The 18,558-nt window shown below is 40.6% G+C and overlaps 2 protein-coding genes across 5 annotated transcripts; one reads left to right on the top strand and one right to left on the bottom strand.

The window, feature by feature from the left end:
* Nucleotides 1-37: 37 nt before the first annotated feature.
* ccdc30 (coiled-coil domain containing 30) lies at nt 38-14,600 on the bottom strand. Of its 4 annotated transcripts, XM_087179631.1 has the most exons (28): nt 14,331-14,600; nt 13,310-13,525; nt 12,259-12,441; nt 11,886-12,006; nt 11,435-11,625; nt 11,016-11,096; nt 10,751-10,828; nt 10,081-10,237; nt 9,629-9,700; nt 9,125-9,240; nt 8,903-9,030; nt 8,596-8,788; nt 8,377-8,475; nt 7,848-7,976; nt 7,573-7,710; nt 7,081-7,259; nt 6,611-6,878; nt 6,168-6,290; nt 5,463-5,633; nt 5,018-5,227; nt 4,157-4,314; nt 3,832-3,997; nt 3,093-3,214; nt 2,812-2,953; nt 2,546-2,682; nt 2,212-2,329; nt 1,838-1,902; nt 38-1,614 (listed from the first exon to the last, which is right to left on the bottom strand). In XM_087179631.1, exons 2-28 carry the CDS (start codon nt 13,328-13,330, stop codon nt 1,407-1,409), a joined length of 3,774 nt encoding a protein of 1,257 aa, XP_087035757.1. In that variant the 5' UTR covers nt 13,331-13,525; nt 14,331-14,600; the 3' UTR covers nt 38-1,406. The 4 variants fall into 4 exon arrangements, with proteins under 4 accessions (XP_087035757.1, XP_023283485.1, XP_023283486.1 ...); XM_023427717.2 differs by lacking the exon at nt 9,629-9,700 and having other exon boundaries at nt 14,331-14,599; XM_023427718.2 differs by lacking the exon at nt 9,629-9,700 and having other exon boundaries at nt 10,751-10,825; nt 14,331-14,599.
* Nucleotides 14,601-15,184: 584 nt separating this feature from the next.
* LOC111670606 (epithelial membrane protein 3-like) lies at nt 15,185-18,556 on the top strand. The gene is made up of 5 exons (XM_023427388.2): nt 15,185-15,492; nt 16,617-16,703; nt 16,809-16,911; nt 17,036-17,176; nt 17,869-18,556. Exons 2-5 carry the CDS (start codon nt 16,626-16,628, stop codon nt 18,042-18,044), a joined length of 498 nt encoding a protein of 165 aa, XP_023283156.1. The 5' UTR covers nt 15,185-15,492; nt 16,617-16,625; the 3' UTR covers nt 18,045-18,556.
* Nucleotides 18,557-18,558: the final 2 nt, after the last annotated feature.

Genomic DNA, 18,558 nt, shown 5'->3' with positions numbered 1-18,558 from the left:
CGACGTAGAGGAAAAAAAAAAAAAATCAAGGATTCAGTTTGTTATTTATTCACTTTTATTTATGAAAATAATTTTGCTTAAAAACGTATTTACATAACTACAACAAAAGTCAAAGGTTCTTGTTAATTACATCTCAGATTACACATCTGTCGCAAACAGGCTTCTGTTATTAGACGTATTCACGCAGCAGCAAGATAAAGTTTAACACTTCATCAATTCAGGCACAATGAAATAGACAAAATAGACTATAGTTTCCACAGTGTATAACTCTATTACTGAAAGAAAATAATAACAGTGGTATGAAATAATTAATGTCATGTATTTAATACCATGTACAAAATACACTTCTCTCTGCTGATGGTCTTTGTGGCTGGAGTAGAAGCACTTCACGAGTTTCCCTGGAGGAAACCTACGAGCTTAACCAATGGAAGCAATGGAAGCTCAAAATAGACAAAACAAAACGTCTGGAATTATGTGGCTTTTCCCGACTTTTTGGATGTTTTTTTTAAACTACAAGCAAAGCTGCACATTGTAAATACTGGAGTAACCACAGCCAACAAGCTATAGGAATGGCATATCTCTGTTTACCACACAGTCTCATATTAGATATAAAGTGGGTCCACAACATTTTCCACAAGATTTTTTAACTTGTAAATGTGTCTTATGTGTCTCAAGATATTTTGACACAGTAAAACCATAAACATGGAACACCACAGGCATTTTTTCATAGAAAACACTGCCAAGATTAAATTTAACTACGAAAAATACATATCATTGATATCCCACTGTTGTATTCCACTGCTACATTTTCTCAAATGTAAACACAAGTAAATCTTTTTATAAAGTGCTTAGTTTAAACTAGTCTCATTCGAATCCACCCATGAAATATTTTTGATATTGCGCTGCACTTGTGTGAAGTACCTTTATCCTATATGTTAAAAAAAACAACAATGATCTTTCCCATAAACCAACACAAGTCTTTCAAGCAACTGACCAAACAACAGACCAACAAAGCTTGTGCCAGCTGGCTTCCAAATCAAAACTCCCATTACATCCTGTTACCTTGAAAATATGTCATAAAAATGATTGATTGACACTTGCAGTTTTTTTAAATCCCCGATAATTTCCCTCTCAGTCTGAACCTGGATCAAAATACAGGCCAAACAAGAATCTGCTTTGCAATACAAAAGAGAAATGACCCTGAGCAGAACTGCAGTGGAAGCCCCCTTTCATTATTACTGTCTTTTAACAAGAATTATTTGCTTTCAACATATTTTTTCTATCTCCAGCGGAGTCGGAGTCGAATACTATAATGCTACCCAGTGCATGACTTACAGCACTCATCCTTGCTGCTAGCTTGCTGTTGCAAACACAAAGGCAACAACCGCGTCAGAGCGTAACACGTCTCATACCTTGTCACTGTTAATAGAGCTCTCCTCTGTGCCTCTAGGCTCTGGAGGAGCCAATGGGGAGGTGAGATTCAGGTAACCCTGTTCTGATAGCTGGTGTGTGGAGACAGACGCTCGGGTGCCGTCCACCAGCATTCGCTCGCCCACTTTCACCCGGCAGATTTTGTCCAGGATGTCCAATGGGTCACAGGAACCTGACGTCAGACTGGTGACACAAATGTGAAAATTGTACATACAAGCATTCACCTGTGTGTAGAGGAATTTGAGAAATATGACAGGTGCAATAAGTTGGAAATTCTTTGAAGAGCTTAACAGAACTGCTTTATACATTTTCTAGCAACACCAGAAAATTAAGCAAAACCATAAATCACAAATATCAATCAAGAAATCATTTAAATAAAACAATTAGTTCTGTCAGTCTGCCTTACCTTAGTGTAGATGTATGTAGGACGCCGTCACAGAGACTTTCAGAGTGGTGCACTTTCTTGGCATTCTGTCGAGCATTTACAATTATCATATGTTTGGCATCAAATTCATAAAATGTTTTATCACAATAAAAGAGGAAACATGTCACCCAATTTACATAAGGTCAAGCTGCTTCTCTTATCTTTAGAAAACATTCAGCATCAGCCACAGTAGCTGATGATCAGGTTGTACCATTTTCAGCCAGACAGCAAACACTTAAATTTGAAACTCTTCAATACTAATGCTGTATGAGCTGTTTTAAAAGAGTAAAGAACATCTGTGGACTTTGGGTTGCATGTCCCATTAACTCATAAAGATACTGTATGTGTAGTGTTACCTCCAGGCTGTAGAACGACTGGACGTTTCTCAGGGCGCGCTCTAAGGAACTGACTTGATTGGAGAGCTTTAGGGTCCGATCCTGTAGCTGTCTGTTTTCCACTTCTAAGACGTTGACCCTTGAACGAATTCATGTTCATACTCACTCACAAAAACAATTTAGCCAGTGTGTCCCTTATGTCTCATGGTTAAGAGAGAATTTAATGACAACAGCAATGTTGTTGTATATTGATGTGACATCCAAAATGTAATGCTTAATTTCCACTTGGAATGAAGGCACTCTACTCAAAAAAATACTCAGCAGGTAATGTGTAAAGAGTAATTCATGAAGATACCTGTGTTGAACCGTTGAGGCAGTCCTCATGCCATTGCTACCCATTTCTTCTGCCTCACTTATCTTCCTCAACAGTTCCCTCTTCTCCTCCAAAAGCTTCTCATTTTCCTCCATCACTGTTTGGATCCTTTCCTTCTCCTGAAAGAAGGAAGACAAGAGGAAGAAAGAGACAAAAACAGAGAGACATTAGTAAATATTGTTCTAGCACAAACATTTCTTGTTTCTTTAAAAGTAATGAGAGTCAGCATCTGGCATGATGTGAGCGACCTTGTGTGAGAGGCTGGAGGCCAGTAACAGGTCGTTCTCCAGTTTTTGGATGGTTCGGTCCCTCTGTGCCGTTGTCTTGAGAAAGACCTGCTTGGCCTGACGCAGCTTAGTCTTGTGCTGACTCTGCTTTTCATTGTACTTTCTGAGTTGGAGGAGAAAAGGAAATGAATCATGGGAAAAGCATCAGCTTCTCCTTGTGTCTGTATTCAGCTGAAAATACATATAGAGTTAATTTCATAATATTGCATTCATTGAAAATATTGGTGTCATTTGTGTCTCACCTAACGTGTGTGTCATGTTGGAGGAGAACCTGCTGCAGCTCCGCCTGCAGTCTGTCACACTCCTGTTGACTGGCCGCCAGCTCCTCCTGCAGTCTGTGGCTGCACTTCTGGCCATCTCTCACCTGGAGGACACATAACACAAAGGTAAATATGAATATATAAACAATAAACATGATCATCACTTTAATGTGAAGACACCACGATGTACGACTCTGTAAAACAGTCAGCAGCACTAAAGTATTACAGTTTTTGATAACATACTGAACATGTATGACTATAGTAAAACCGATTCTATCACCCTGCATATGGGACTTTACCTGGTTGCAGCTGCTGATTAAATCTTCAGACTGATCACGAATTGAGTTAAAGTGAGGGAGATCAGACTGTTCAAAAATTTTGGATATGAGCTGTCAACACAACACCCTAAAAAAATAACCTCACTTTATCATTACAGTCCTGTAAAAAGCATGATGAGAACTTGTCCTTGGAAAAAACAAAGCTTTCAAGACGGGTCTGAAAAAACTGATGAGGAATGCAAAGTTGAATCTTATGTGACTGAAATTACACTGAAAGCGAGGTGCAAGCTGAGAACTCGTCAACCTGTGAATCACATTTCAGCAAAATTTTGAAATGGTACAGTATGTGAAATCGACATATTAGGAGTGTCAAAGGCGTCTCAGGTGTCCAAAGCCCTGTAGTTCTGATGACAGCTAATGAACTGCGGTACACTTTTCCTTACCTCCTCTCTGGCCTTCCTGAGCTCAGCCTCCAGGATGGCCAGGCGGGTGTCCAGCTGCTGGGCACGGTGGCTAATCTCTGTGTTGGTCCTGGTCAGGGAGGCCTCCTTCAGCCTCAGGGAGCGCACCTGCTGTAGCAGCTCCTCCTCACGCTGCTCTAACAGCTTCCTGAGGCGGGAACAGAGGAAAAGATGGATAGAAAGAGGGTCAACAAAAATAGTGGATCAGAATCATGCCCTAAAACTTGCTATATTGTTTATGGCACAATTAGTACGACATGGAACGTGTAAAAGTGGGCGGTGTCAGCAGCACCACATGTTCTGTGACCTGGTGATGTGCTCCTCCTGCTGCTGGGCTCTCAGGGCCGACAAGGTGTCAGACAGATCCCTGCTGTCCCGCTCCAGGCGGCTGCTCTCCCCGGCCCGTGCTTCCTCCACACGCAGCTGGTGCTGGGCATTCTTAAGCTGCTGCTGCAGCTCCAACACCTGCCATCATATCAAAGCCACAGGATTCACTCAGTGAGACACACAGGCAACATGAGCTCCCAACCTCCCATCCATTTCCAGATTATCACAGGATCTCCTGAAGGTGTCTGACAGAAAAAGTCTGTAATGTCGGCAATTTCTACACAAGCCGAGAGTTAACAGCTTCTTCTGCATACTCACTGCTCAGATAAGAATGAATGTTATTAAAGCTCAAGTGCAGGTCACAGAAATAACAACACATATAAAGAATAAGAGAGTATCCATTAGTATGTAATGCTATGTATGGAGACATTCAAATAGGCCATTTGCAATGTCACAACTTCTGTGACCTCGCATTTTCAAGAGACTGGAAACCGCATCCATTAGTGTTCAAACTGCAGCTTTCCCTGGGGATTTCACTGATAAGCAGAATCTCAACCAGTGAGGACGAATTAATAAGTAAAATCAACTGGGCCCCTGTTAACTCTGGGTTTACCTACCTACCCATGAAAGTGCTCACATGGAAATGTTGAAATTTGTAATTACAAGCCAATGACATGCGGCATCAACAGAAAAAGAGCAGCAGATTCAACACCAGATTAGCTGTGCTGATCCCTGTACAGAAATTAGGGCATTGCAGAGGAAATTAATCAATTGATCTGTTCAATAGAGACATCATGAACAGTGGGAGCACCAGGCAACGATTCCTTGCTCCAGCACTGACCTTCTTGTCAGCAGCAATGAGCCGCGCCCTCTCAGCCTGCAGGTCCTCCTGCAAACTTGTGGTGGCGCTGCGATATGTGGAGTTACGTGCCAGTTCCAGCTCCAGTTCCCTGATTTTCTGCTGCTGACTTTCACTCTCAGCCACCTGAGTGTGGACAGTCTGTCCCACCTGGACCAGCTTGGTCTGGACCTGCTTCAGCTCTGCACAAAGCTAAAGGAAACATCCGACAAGAACACAAAAACAGATGTTTAACACCAATGCAACAACTATTCTAACAATTATACTGTAGTTTTTTGCGGAGCACTTTCCTTCCCTGTTAAGGTTTGTGTTACAGTTTCACAGTTGCTCTGACTAAGACTGACTAAGAGAGTGATTGAGATGATGATTAAGTGATAAATATCAGAGGCGATCAGGAAATTCCATAGTTCTGTAATTAAATACCAACCTTGAGCTTTTCCTGGTCCAGCAGGGTATTGTGCCTCTTCAGGTCCATGTTCCTCTCTTTCTCGTAGCGCAGCTCTCTCTCTGCTGAGGTGAACAGGCTCTGGGCCCTCTGCAGGTCCTGTTTCATCTGTTTAGCCTCCTCTGCCTTCTGGCTCAGCACTGAGTCCTGGGACTGAAGAGGAGAAGGAGAGACAAGGCTGAGACAGGTTTATGCTGAGGGGGAGTACAAATAAATACAAGAAGCCAGAAGTGTCTTCAGCTTTATTTGTTTTGGATATTATGAATCATCAAGCCAATCCAATGTGCTCGACACAATCTTAGTCAAATTCTGTCAAAAGCATGACAAAGTACTAGAATTGGGAAGCATAAAGCTTTTGTGATGATCATTAAAACTCAAAGTGAATAGAAAAGAGGTAGATTACCAGAAATGCTACCGGCTAAGCTATAAAAATGTTTGCTGTATTACTGTCACTTCAACCAGATCACCAATTGTCATTGCATACTTAAAGTATACCTTAAGTATAAATCAATAATGCTGCTGCTGTTTTATGAAAACTAATGAAATGAAAAAACACCTGAAACTCAAAAATAGTGAATACGAAGGAGACACTCCTAGCTTTCATTTCCTTTTAAGATATTTTAAATTGAACTGCAGAAACAGCATGGCTGTTTGGGCTCGATATGGATGTGTTATGGTCATAAGTACCTTGACGCGTGCCTGGGCTTCATTGACCTGAGCCTGCAGGGCCAGCTGGTGCTGAAAGGCCAGCTGCTGCTCCTCCTCCAGCTTGGTCTGCAGATGATTCAGCTCCTGTTTCAGGCATGAAAGCTACAAATACAACACGCACATAGAGAATATGAATTCTATATCATCCTGGCAGAGGAAATTCCCTTTCTGTTTGCTTTCCTCTAAAAGCAGGTCAAAGGTTAGAATTTGCTACAGAAAAGAATCTTTGAGCTGGTGGGGGCCCAGTGCCTTACTCAAAGACATCGAAGCTGGACAGTAATGTTGAAGGCCATTCTTTCTACTCTACCCTGCTGCCCCAATTGTTGAACATTTAATTAACTGAACAGTCACACACGATTATTTCACATATGACCTTTCTTACAATTCAAATTACCCTGCCAAAGAACATGAGATCCAGTTACCTGATCCAAGCTTTCATCCTTGGTACTCTCCACAGTACTAAACCTAGATTCTATGTGAGTTGTATCCAGTTCAAGCTTCTGGCTGCTACTAAGTGCTTCCTTTGTGGAGGAGAACTGCTCTTGATGCCTCTTGAGCTGCTTGTTGAGGTGCTGTATCTCAATCTCCAGTCTCTCTCTTTCTCCCTCAGCTGCCAGCTTCTCCTGGACACTGGAGCTCAGCTTGGCTTGGAGCTCGGCAGTCTGCAGCCGCTCAGAAACCATTTCATCCCTGGAAAATATGCACATTTATGCAACACAACACAAGTCAGAGCCAGTGTTCCAGTCCTATCTTGTGACTCACCATGAAACAAGATTAAAGTACCAGTTAGGTAGCACATTCACTTGTCTCTCAACTCTGATCTATGATCTAACCCACATACTACTGCATGAGCCAACAGCTATTGCATTGTCAACTCTGGACTGACAAAAACCTCAGTGTGTTGTGTGCTGTCTGGAGGCTGCTGAGTTCAGCAGTCAGGCGGTCAGCCTGCTCCTGCAGCTGGTCAACGTGAAGCCTGCTTTCCTTCCGGTCCTCCTGGGTCCGGTTACTATCCTTATAGCGCTCTAGCTCACTCTGGAGTCGGCTGTGGGTGCGCTCCATCTGGGCCACCTGACAGCCAGAGTCCAGGACAGAAAGATGGAGACAAACTTATTTTAGTTGTGTAGATGTCAAAACGCATTCATGTTTACAGTCAAAGGTTGTCAAGTTTATTTTAATTTGTTGAATAAATATAAACTATTTTCATATTATTTCATATAGTTTCTAACTATATTATTGGTTTTAATGCTGAGTTTGTAAGATTTTTTTTGTAAACAATACAATGGACATATTTCTGCCTATTAACATGCTTTAGCACACCATGTATTCATCTTTATTTCTAATCAAATATTTCCTGTGTCAGTGACATGTTATATTAACAAACCTTTTCCTCCAGAACAGCTTTTTCCCCTTTGACTTGGGTGAGGCTCTTGATGAGCGTTTTCCCTTGTTGGCATTCTGTCTGAAGGCTGTTAACCTCCAGTCTCAGCTTCTTCAGCTCTCGTTCACCTATCTGCAAAGCCTTTGGTGTGAGAATGAAGGAATTGTATACAGTTAACTGTGTGGTTTGTAACTGTAAACTGAATTTTACATACTTATGTAGCTGTGATGTCATTGCTTTTTCTGCCAGACACAGGACTGGATATGTGTAGTTTTTACCTCTTTGTCTTTTTTGAGGGCAGCCTGGGCAGCATTGAGGTCAATCTCCAACTGTTTCCTCCAGTCCTTCTCTTCAGTCAGCCGTGCCTCTAGCAGAGCCAGTCTCTCCTGGCTGTTGTCCCTTAGGTGCTTCACACATGGTGAAAAAAGTACTGTAAGTACTGTGAAATTGGAAGTACTGTGTTAAATCTCCTCTAATGTAGCAGCATTTAACCTCTGCAGGCAAATGAGTCCAAAAGAGATCTTTTAGGACAAAGTTGGGATACTTTGACAGTCCCTGTCCTGATCACATTTATTGTCCTTTTGCTGCTTATAACATCAAAACCTATTCAAATTCACTTTATTTTACATTTTAACCATTTGGATTACATCCATCTGTGCTTCATAAGGAGCTTTGAATAAATCACAGTCATTTATTTAAGTCTGTGTAGTCAAGGCCTTCATGAACCGTAGTGCCCCTGCTGTGTTGACACACTACTGTCACTAATCCCAGAGGAAACAGTAAAGACCTTGAAAAGTAATTTCTTACCAGCTGTAAGTAGGACTCGGTGGCTTTGACCTCTTCTCCATTCTTTATCATTTTTTCATGGGCATCCTGCTTCTTCAGCTCTGCCTCCAGGCTTTTGATCTGCATGACCAGTTCAGATTATTACTCAGTCATTAAAGATGACCATTTCCACGATCAATCTTTTCTAAGGTTAAGAAATTATATATAGGTTTTGAGCAATAATTTAGTGCTGTTCATTACCCTCCTGTGCAATCCCTCCAGTTCTCCCTCATGGCGATGACCCTCCTCCTTGCTGGCGTTCTGGGCCTCCCCCAGCAGGGCCTCCAACTCCTCGTTCCTCTCCTCCAGCTCTTCCTGTTCCTTGCGTAGCCTTTGGAGCTGTCGTTGCAACTCCCTTACCTGAACAAGACCATCTTCCATCGCCTCGTGACACCTAACAGAGAATGATGATGATTTCAGTCAGAAAGAGCAGGTGGGATACTCTTGACTTGTCAACATAAATGTACCACACAGTATTTTGTCGTGATTGAGGAATGAATGAATTTACCGTTTGTGAATATGATCTTTTTCTTGAGCTGACAAGGCAGAAAGATTGTTTTGGGGTTCACTGCTAATGCCCTTGTCCTTTCGATCCTCTTCAGCTACTACATCTTGGTCTGCATCATTTATTGCCAACTGAACAAACACAACAACAATGTAAATCAGCTGCAACAAGTTTTGTGGGTTTTTGGAATTTTTATTTTAATAAATAAATATAGTAAATATCAACCTGTTCCTGGAGGTTTTTCTTCTCAGATTCTACAGTGCGCACTCTCTCTCTCAGAGCTCTGTTCTCAGCATCTAGTCTGTCATTTTGCTCTTTGGCCCGCTGCAGCTTCATCATATCTGTGGAGAGAGAACCATCACCATGAATACAGCCATGAAAATGTATTTTTCTTTTTCTTGTTTTACCTTTTTAAACCTACCTATAGTGCACCATGGCTGTTAATGGTGTGTTGTCAATTTGTTAAGAATTGTTTGGTAAAAAAAAAGGGACTTTTAGAACTAGTTTTACATTACTGGCTTTGTCTGGTTATGTGATAATAGAAAATGATATTTTGAACAACATAATAAACAAAATAATAACAACATAATTAAAAAGAATAATAAATGTACCTGTTTTGAAAGTTCAAGAACCAATGGAGAGCAACAAGTGACAGTAATAGTAAGTGCATTTTTCCTAGTCAGGTAGTTACTCTTGCAGTAATTTATGTCACACCCAAATCTGTCTCACCACAGTGTTTCAGTTTGTCCACTTCCCTCCTCAGGTTTTCTACTTCTTGGACCATTCCCTGAATCCCAGATCCTGAGATTATAAGCATATTTTTAATTCTGTAAAGCAGAAAATATGCTTTCTGCTAATCCACACCTTTTATAACCTTTCTTAATGATTTCCTTTAGCAATCCACTTTCACAAAAAATACACTGATTAGAAAGTGAAGTTGCTATATTAAACAAATCTGTAGCCTGACAACAGTATGTGGACATTTAAGTATTTTAAAGGTCAGAGGTAACAAACTGGGTAGACCAGGGACTGGGGCTGCATGTGTAAATCATGGCTACTCAATGCCATCATGTGTGTTTCTTATAACCACAGCAACAATGTGCGTAGTCTTTAAAAGCATCATATCAAAGTCTAACATACTGTATACTCACAATACTTTACTGTAAGTCTTTGCAACATACCACTTGAATCTAGGTTGTTGTTTTTGGCAACATCCAGCTCATTGGTGAGTCTGCGGATATCCTGATGAGCCATTGCCAGCCGCCTAGACGCCTCTTCCAGGTCCCGCTCCAGCCGCTGGCGCTCATTTCGCTCCTGGGATATCTCCTCACTGTGGGCCTGGTGTTAAAGAATGATTTGTGGATAGTTAGAGTGCGAGGACGACAGAACGAAAGAATACTGGTAGCAAGACCGGAGATGCAAGTGGCCCAACGTGCTATTGTGAGAGACATGCATTTTGAGGCTGAAATTCATCATCACTGCAGGCCTGGAAAAAAGCAAGGGCAGTGAGTTACAGTACAATCTTATATCTCAGGATTCACCTGCATTGAGGGACCAGTGGGACAGAAAGTATACATGCTGTTACCTGTTACATGCCATTACTGTTCCTCCTATCCACCCTTTTCAAACACCCATCAGTTGTTAGAAAATTATACCGACAGATGCGTTAATGAGACAAGCAATGTTGTCTGCATCATAGTGATCATGCAGATATCAAGGCACATAATCAGTGTGCAATGTATTTCAAAAAGCCATCACTCATAAACAACCCAGTGACGCTCTCATTTGACTCCTCATCATAATATCAGTGTTAGTTGTTAAGTTAGTATAAGCTATGAGGTGGAAACCTACAGGGGTAATATTGTGTTTGCTCTGACCAGACCTGCGCAGCCCAAACAGCTTCTTCCATGGACTCTGGGATGCACACTGCTGAGAGGAAAGACCATCGTGTGCAGAATCACAACAGACACTAAATAACTATCAAGTTGTATCCTTGTACTTTAACTGAAAAAAAAAAATTAGTCGTTCTTTTTCTTTCCAAACTTAATTCAACCTGGAAAGTCTGAGAAGTTATACAGACATGCAACTCAGCAGGACAAAATGAGAGTCACCTCACCTTTGTCATGTTATCTATGCTTTTCTGTATATTGTCCCTTTGCTGCCTTAGCTCCTCCTCCATCATGTGGTGAATATGCTCCTGTCCAAGTGTCACAGAAAGACAGAGACTCACTTAACCACATTTATATGGTCTCTGCATTTGCCTTGGATGGTTAACCATTACATTCCACTACAACTACAAAGCCTTTGGATAGGTTAATTTGAGAATTCGATGACTGAAGACTGTACACTCATTGTTCAAAATGGCAGAGGCTGTGTACTTTCACTGAAACCTTACATTTATACTTGAAATGGTAAAAAATTAACTCTACCACTGTACATACTATATTAACTGTTAAAACAGTTCGAAGTGGTCTTATGCGGTCCATGGCATTATGAGGAAATGAAACAGTCCTCTGAGGTAGGTCAGTCCTTTACCTGGTGGTGGTCCTCCCTCAAATTGCCAGTGAGGCTCTGACTTTCCAGTCTCCTTTCAGCAGCCTCCAGCCTTTCCAGCAGTGTGGCCCTCTCCACCAGCAAGTAAGCCACCTGCTCACTGGGGCTGCTCAAGCCCATCTCCCCAAGGTCCTCCTGAGCCAGCATCTCTGCCAGCTCTTTGCTCTGACTCTCTGGAAGAAAGGGGAGTTTACACTGGTCAGTAGTTTGAATGGAAGGTGGTGAAATAACATTTAGGACAAGACAGAATAACACAAGTAAATATCCAACTCACACAAGTTTTGATATATCCACAGACAATTTTAGAGCATTCATGGCAAATAAAATTATTAGCTAAGACGTGTATGAAATATTCTGCTCAGGAGCCTACGTGACTCAGGTTAGGCTACAACCCAAAGTAAAGAATGCCAACACTGAACTACAGTGAATTCACCTTGTTGTTGTCTGATCTGGTGAAGCTCATGTCGCAAGTGTTCATTGTCTCTCTCATAGTCTGCAGTCAGACATTCACGCTCTTCCAACAGCCCACGAATGTGTGCAACATAGCTCTCCACCTGACAGACAAAAAGACAAAACCCCAAAAGTAATTCAGCTGTAACTGGCATACCAGCAAGTGGCTTAGTCCTTACCCATTCCCAATAAGTGTGTGAGTCATTACCTAAAGCAGTTTAATATGTCTATAGCTATACCCAATGAAAAGAAGGTGAACACAATGAAGGTGCACAAAATTAGGGCACTAGTTTTTTTATGTAGCACTTTTGCAACAGTTGGTTAACTAAAACACCAAAGAATCCAAAGTGTCTCACCTCCTTCATCTCATTGGCCTGCTGGGTACGTAAAGCCTGCAGCTCCTGGGCGGCTGACTGAAGCTTCGCCTCACTTCTGAGCAGCTGCTGCCACAGATGACGCTGCCGCTCCTCCGCACTGGCTGCAGGAGGTAAGCCATCCTCCTGAAGCCGCATAGAAATTTGGTCCAGCTCCGTCCACACCTGAGAACCCAGAAGAGGAGCTGAATGTTTGGGATCTGATATCATGTTCATCAGTAAAGTGTTAAACTATCATATTAGGCAGCAGGTTGTGATGTGAAATACGTGTCAGTATAGCATGGTGAATCAAAAAGCATCAACTTAAGCTTGTGAATGAGTAGCAATGGGCACACTGCTTGTTATCTTTTAGATTTGCCTGTCATAGCACGATGTATATTCAGCTCAAGTGTCATTTACCTAAAGGCTGATAGAAAGGCTCAAATTTCCATAACATTTGTATGCACCATACTGCTATACAATGTTATATGATGATTTTTGAAATATTTCACGCCATGACAGCTGCAACATAATAGGCAAATTATTTTTACTTACTTTTGCGATAATATGATCCAACAAAGTATCCTGCATTAGCAAGTGTTCAACTGTTCAACTGTTCAAGGCTGTCAGCCTTGATGAAAACTGAGCAGTTTGCATGACACAAAGGAGAGGGACACAACATTGGAGTGGCATGCCAGCACTAAACACCTGTTGCTGAATTCAATACTGTACTTTGTAGGGCTTGTAACCTGAGCAGGCCCCCCATGCAACTCCAACAACACACAACATATTGTCACAAGCTAGGTATCAGGTCTCATGTGCCTGATGTACTTAAACATTACACACACTAGTCTATGTTCCTGCTATTGTGGAATAAATAATAATAATAATAATAATAATAATAATAATAATAATAAAATTATGTCACAAATCATGTAGATTAAAATAGTTTGCACAAGTTCCATCAAACATTTCTGGTGTTGAGCAGTGAACAAAGCATTTCAACAGTGACTGGCACTATATCTGTAAGGAAATTAACAGCTATGAATGTTACCTCATCATGATCCATGGTCATACATTAAGTTTGTTGAAGCTGCATCTGTGAGTGACGAACGTTTTCCTCGATGGTGAAAGAAACAATCAAAAACAACTTTGCCTACATGGTATCACACATAAACCAATCTGAATTTGCAATGAACAGCAGATCCTCAAACTTCATCACTCCCATTGTTGTTTCATCCATGACAACGTCTCTTGTCCTTTGGTTTCCCTGTAAAACATGAGAGACTTTAGAACAATGCTGTCAAGTCATGTTAGGACCTGCAGTCGCAAACTCTGGGATTAGACTAGCTACCTCAGCTTACACAGGCATAGGCAAACAGTTTAAGAGACGAGTTACATTGCATCACCTGAGGCTATGCAAAGCTTCAAGTTGATTAGCTATGTTTGATATGCTGCTATGTTATCATGATGAATATAACATGGACAGCATGAGGCTAAGAGCTCTATCTCCTCAGCAGGCGTCTTCTTGTCCTGCAGTTGAAAACGTTGCATTTAGCTCCAACATCTATATTATGATATTGCAATGTGGACAGTGCCGCCCCCTTTCTTGCTAATAAATCATAGGTTTCATTTCACGTGCAATTAAAACATCTTTATTTTCAAGGTAACCACTCTTCCCAAAATGTCTGACGAGGAGGAGCAAACGAGGGTTTGGTAGGACAACAGCCACTTGCATTCCTTTTTGGCCACGCAAACTCAGAAAGATTTTCTTAACTAATAATCATAGCCTTGCTTACCGCTTTGTGTTATAACCTAGTAAATAACCAACTGTGACAACTGTGACTAGCAATTAGCAAGTTAGCAAAGTTGGCTCCAAAGTAGTCGTGGTATACTTCACATCCAGCTAATGCTAGCTCGCTAACGGTAGCCATTGCATTCTCCGGTGGCCGTTTGGCAACAACTGGTGAGCACCGTAAGGTTTTCGTTATGATAACTGGGGACTCCGGCTTAAACACTAACTTCTTTGAGGTGGAGAAGCTGCGCATAAAGTGTGCAGTTAAGGTTTTACCCACCTTTCAACAACAGCGACAAAAAAGCCAAGTACTGAGGACAGGCGTGGCGGAGTGAATTGGCTTCTACTAGCACCTAGGCAACGGACCGTACCATTCAAAGGATGTAGGGGACAATCGATCAGGGAAGTGGCAACCAACTAAACCAACTTGTGGGGTCCTATAATACATCCATAGGTTCGGTTCGCCTGCAACAATGTTTATGGCAATCAAACGGTTTTCAAAATCGGCTTCGACCTTGGTAGCCAACAAGTAATCCAATGTGTTAATATCCATCAGTGTCATGCCTTATTCACTGTTCTCGGTGAACCATAGCTTTTAATGAAGCCTTTGTCATTTATCAATGGATTTAAACACCAGGGGGCGACAAACAAACAAAATCTTTTCCCTCTAGGGAGTTGAAATATGAGAATTCATGTTAGAATTTTGCAATGATTCTAGCATTTAGCTTTATCACACTGTAATATTTTGAAATTATAATATGAAATATAATATGAAATTTATCAAATTAATGCAGACATACATGCATATATATACGCTTTTCGAGGTATGTATATTTTTTCTTTTTTCTTTTTTGCCTCGATTTAAATGTAAAGATGCTGTTTTGGTAACTTGATAATTTGTTGTTTTGCTGTTGCCTCCTCTGACCCTACTACATGAACTAAGGCATGTTTTCCATGGTGTGGCCTGCCCAGATGTTTGCTGTGTGACCAGTGTACTCTGAATACTCATTATGTTCTGGTGTAGAAATGTGAGCTATGTTGCAGCTGTATGTTTATTTTTCACATTTACCTTAACAAGACTGAAATGATGAATGGATGAGGTATGGCAGAATGCTCATTATGACAAAGAGCAATTCCAGCAGACTGTTTACAGAGGAGGTCTTTTCATGTGGTTTTACGTGCCTGCACTGCCCATGGGTGGGTCTCATTTGAGTCTTTTTTGGATGGTGATGTTGTACTGAGGGACTATGAGGCAGAGCAAAAGGGAGCTCTGTTCTGCACAGAGGAAATGGGCGTTCTCCTTGGAAAGTTTGGCTGGAGTGATTGAAAAAATAAAGGGGGTGTGGCAAGGCTAGACAGGAGAGGACCACCAAGAGGGGCACAATGTTGTAGAATTGTGAAGCTGTGCCTTAAGTCTCATTCAGAGGAACAGAATAACCAGGGTAAGTAAATATTTCCTTGACTTTTCATGGCATTTCTCTAAATATCTTGTTAAATCGTACGAGTAGATTACTTTTAAAACAAAGAAGTCATCGTAGTGACCCTTGCATCACATATCCTAAGAACACGCTCTAAAAGTAATGAGTAGCAAAATCCTGCTATGTTTTTGTTACCACATATGTTGTGTGCCATAATTAGATGACTTCTTTAAACAACCTTGAAACTGAAAAAAGATAATGTTACGTATCATATCTATGTCATTTCTGTATTTTATTTGATTCCTTACACTAAAATAATTTTTTCACAACCATTTGCTTTGTTTCTAAATCATTTTCACTGAATGTTTACCTTTCATTCAGTTTGAGGAGATGGATGAAATGTACTAATGACATAATGATATGTCATTAGACAAAATTTAATATGCACTAGATATAATGATAATTTGACAGTAATCATGACTCCCCTGGCCGCCCAAATGGACCTCTCCTACAGATAAAGATCTACACAGACAATTTCATCCTGTTTCTTTTTCCTTGTCTTCTTTTTTGTCTCACTGCGTGTTTTCTTTTGTGATACTTATGATTGCCACTTTAGTAATGTGCACTATTTGTCAGATAGCTTTGTAAAATCAGAGGCTTTTCCTCAGACAGTAATTTCCTCAAAGTTTACAAGTAGAGCAGCTTTAATGATATTCAAATGTGGATTGAATTAAAGTTTCTTTACCCTTTGCAGTGAAAAAAGAAAAAAAGAGCCCTTTCAGAAGGGTAGAGAGTTTAATTGGGTAAATATTTTGGCACAATTTAGATTTCAATAGACCTGCCCAGGTTCCCAGCAGGTTTGCTGAACGATGGCAACACAGAGGCCAGTCAAAGAGAAGTTTTAGAAATTACTCATTGCACTCTGTTTTGAAGCATGGTGTTATGCAACACAGGCTATACTGTGTTCAGCTACTCAAATTTTCCATTTTGTATTTCAAGGCAAAACAGGATAGTCCCCCAACACTGATTTTCACTCTGGAAACAGCAAACATGTTAAATTGGTCACACACTGTTTCCTTGCTTACTGTAATGCTGAATGCAGTTGCTCGGGAAGCCTAAGTTTAAACAATCTTGTTTGTCTTTGGCAGAAAATAAAAATGGCATACCTGCTTATGTTTGTGACCTTGCTGCATCTCATCACACTGGCCATGCTGTTCATTGCAACCATGGAGAAGGTAATAATCATATTTAGGACATAATGTTGATTCACTTTACTTACTTACTTTTTCATAAGTGAAACATATCCAGCTGTGTTTGTTGTGTCTAATCTCTGTTTAAAGTCCTGGTGGGTGTGGGATGGCCTGGAGAACTCAGACCTATGGTACAACTGTAGGTTTGACAATGTCACAGGAACCTGGCTTTGTGCATCCTCCAAAGAAACTGGTAGGCAACAATTTCATTTTGTATAGCTCCATTGAAAGGGGCTTTACATGAACAGTTTTCTCCCAAATGTAAAACCTGACAATGAAAACTATTTTTTAGATATGGGAATGTTTTCTTTTCCCAGAGTGGCTTCAGGCAGTGCAGGTCCTGATGGTTCTCTCAGTGGTCTTCTCTTCAGTCTCATTCTTGGTGTTCCTGGGTCAGCTGTTCACCATTTCTAAGGGTGGACTCTTCTATTTCACTGGGCTGTGTCAAGTCTTCGCAGGTAACAGTGGAGTGAAACAATGTGCTGCCAATATGTTTGATGAGACTATTTGAAAAGAGTGACCCTTGCTCTTGCAAACTGAAAAAGGAAAGCACATGTTTAAATCCCATAGTTGGCAAATAAGCTAAATGTTTAGAGAGAAGAGCCTCGATATTTCAGGTAAAGCAGAATTAGGGTGTTGCATCTCTCAAGTACACGATCTTGTTAGTGGAAGAACCTGATACAGTTTTGGGTCCCTACCAACTGTACTTTTAAAAGTATAATTTTACAACCAAAACATATCTTTATACAATAATCACTTAGTACAGGGGCTTTACCTTTACCTTTAGTTATGGCTGAATTGGTACAAATGTGTGTAATATGGTGGATCAACATCTGAGGGCCATTATGTTATGGCAACTCTGACATACCCCTATTTTTTGAGTGTGTATATATCAAATCAATAACGAAAACACCACCACAGTGTGTGCATATATCAACTTTTCTGTGACACAGTCTCAACAAAAGGTTAACTTATTGTGATGCTGATATGATTAGTTTTGTTCTGTCGCTATATGTCGCCACATGTTGCTGTTGATATCACTTAATTGTATATGGCATTAATCAATAAGTATATGAAATGAGGCAGATTACAAACATTGCAAACTTTTCTCCAGTCTCCTAAAACAAACATCATCTTTGCTTTCTTGTAGGCCTGACAGCATTTTCTGCAGCTCTTATCTACACATTACACAATAAGGAAATCCTTCCCAACTCCAAAGAACTGACTTCAGGACATTTTGGCTACTGCTTCATCCTGGCCTGGGTGTGTGTCCCTATGTTGCTTTGTAGTGGTGTCATATACATTCACCTGCGTAAGAAAGAGTGACCAGAAAGAGGAAAACAATGTAAACAGCAGTACTGGAAAACAAAGTATTGAACTGACTTGGCTTCTTGTTTATGAGAAATATAAAATTTACAGGGGTTACAAAGTCACAAATGCCTATGTTATGATTTTTGTGCAGGCTTTGGTTAATGTAATTATATTTTTGAATTGTAGATACATGTATATTTGAAAATTTTCAGGAAATAATGGACTATCTCCTGGGCAAATATTGATATCAATCCAGTATATAATGCTCACCTTCAGTTTTAAGACATTTTTGCAATAAGAGGGGTTATTTTGTCCATTGTTGTCATATGCTGACCAGAAGACTAAATGCAAAAGCAGAGTTATGTATTTTTTATTTAGTCTTGTAGGCCTTATAAGGCGTTTGAATTGCTTTTAATTTTCCCTTGAGCAAATTGAAAATATATATTTATATATTTTTGTACCTAAAGCTGATAATGTAGACTACACTTAGTAGTTGCTCCTAATAAATATCACATATTGAAACATAATG

Source organism: Seriola lalandi, unplaced genomic scaffold (genome assembly GCF_002814215.2).
Source record: "Seriola lalandi dorsalis isolate HSWRI2012SDOR001 ecotype SW California unplaced genomic scaffold, Sedor1 jcf7180002054861, whole genome shotgun sequence".
NCBI lineage: Eukaryota > Metazoa > Chordata > Actinopteri > Carangiformes > Carangidae > Seriola > Seriola lalandi.
The sequence above is the reverse complement of the archived record's forward strand: the minus strand, read 5'-3'. Positions and strand labels throughout refer to the sequence as shown.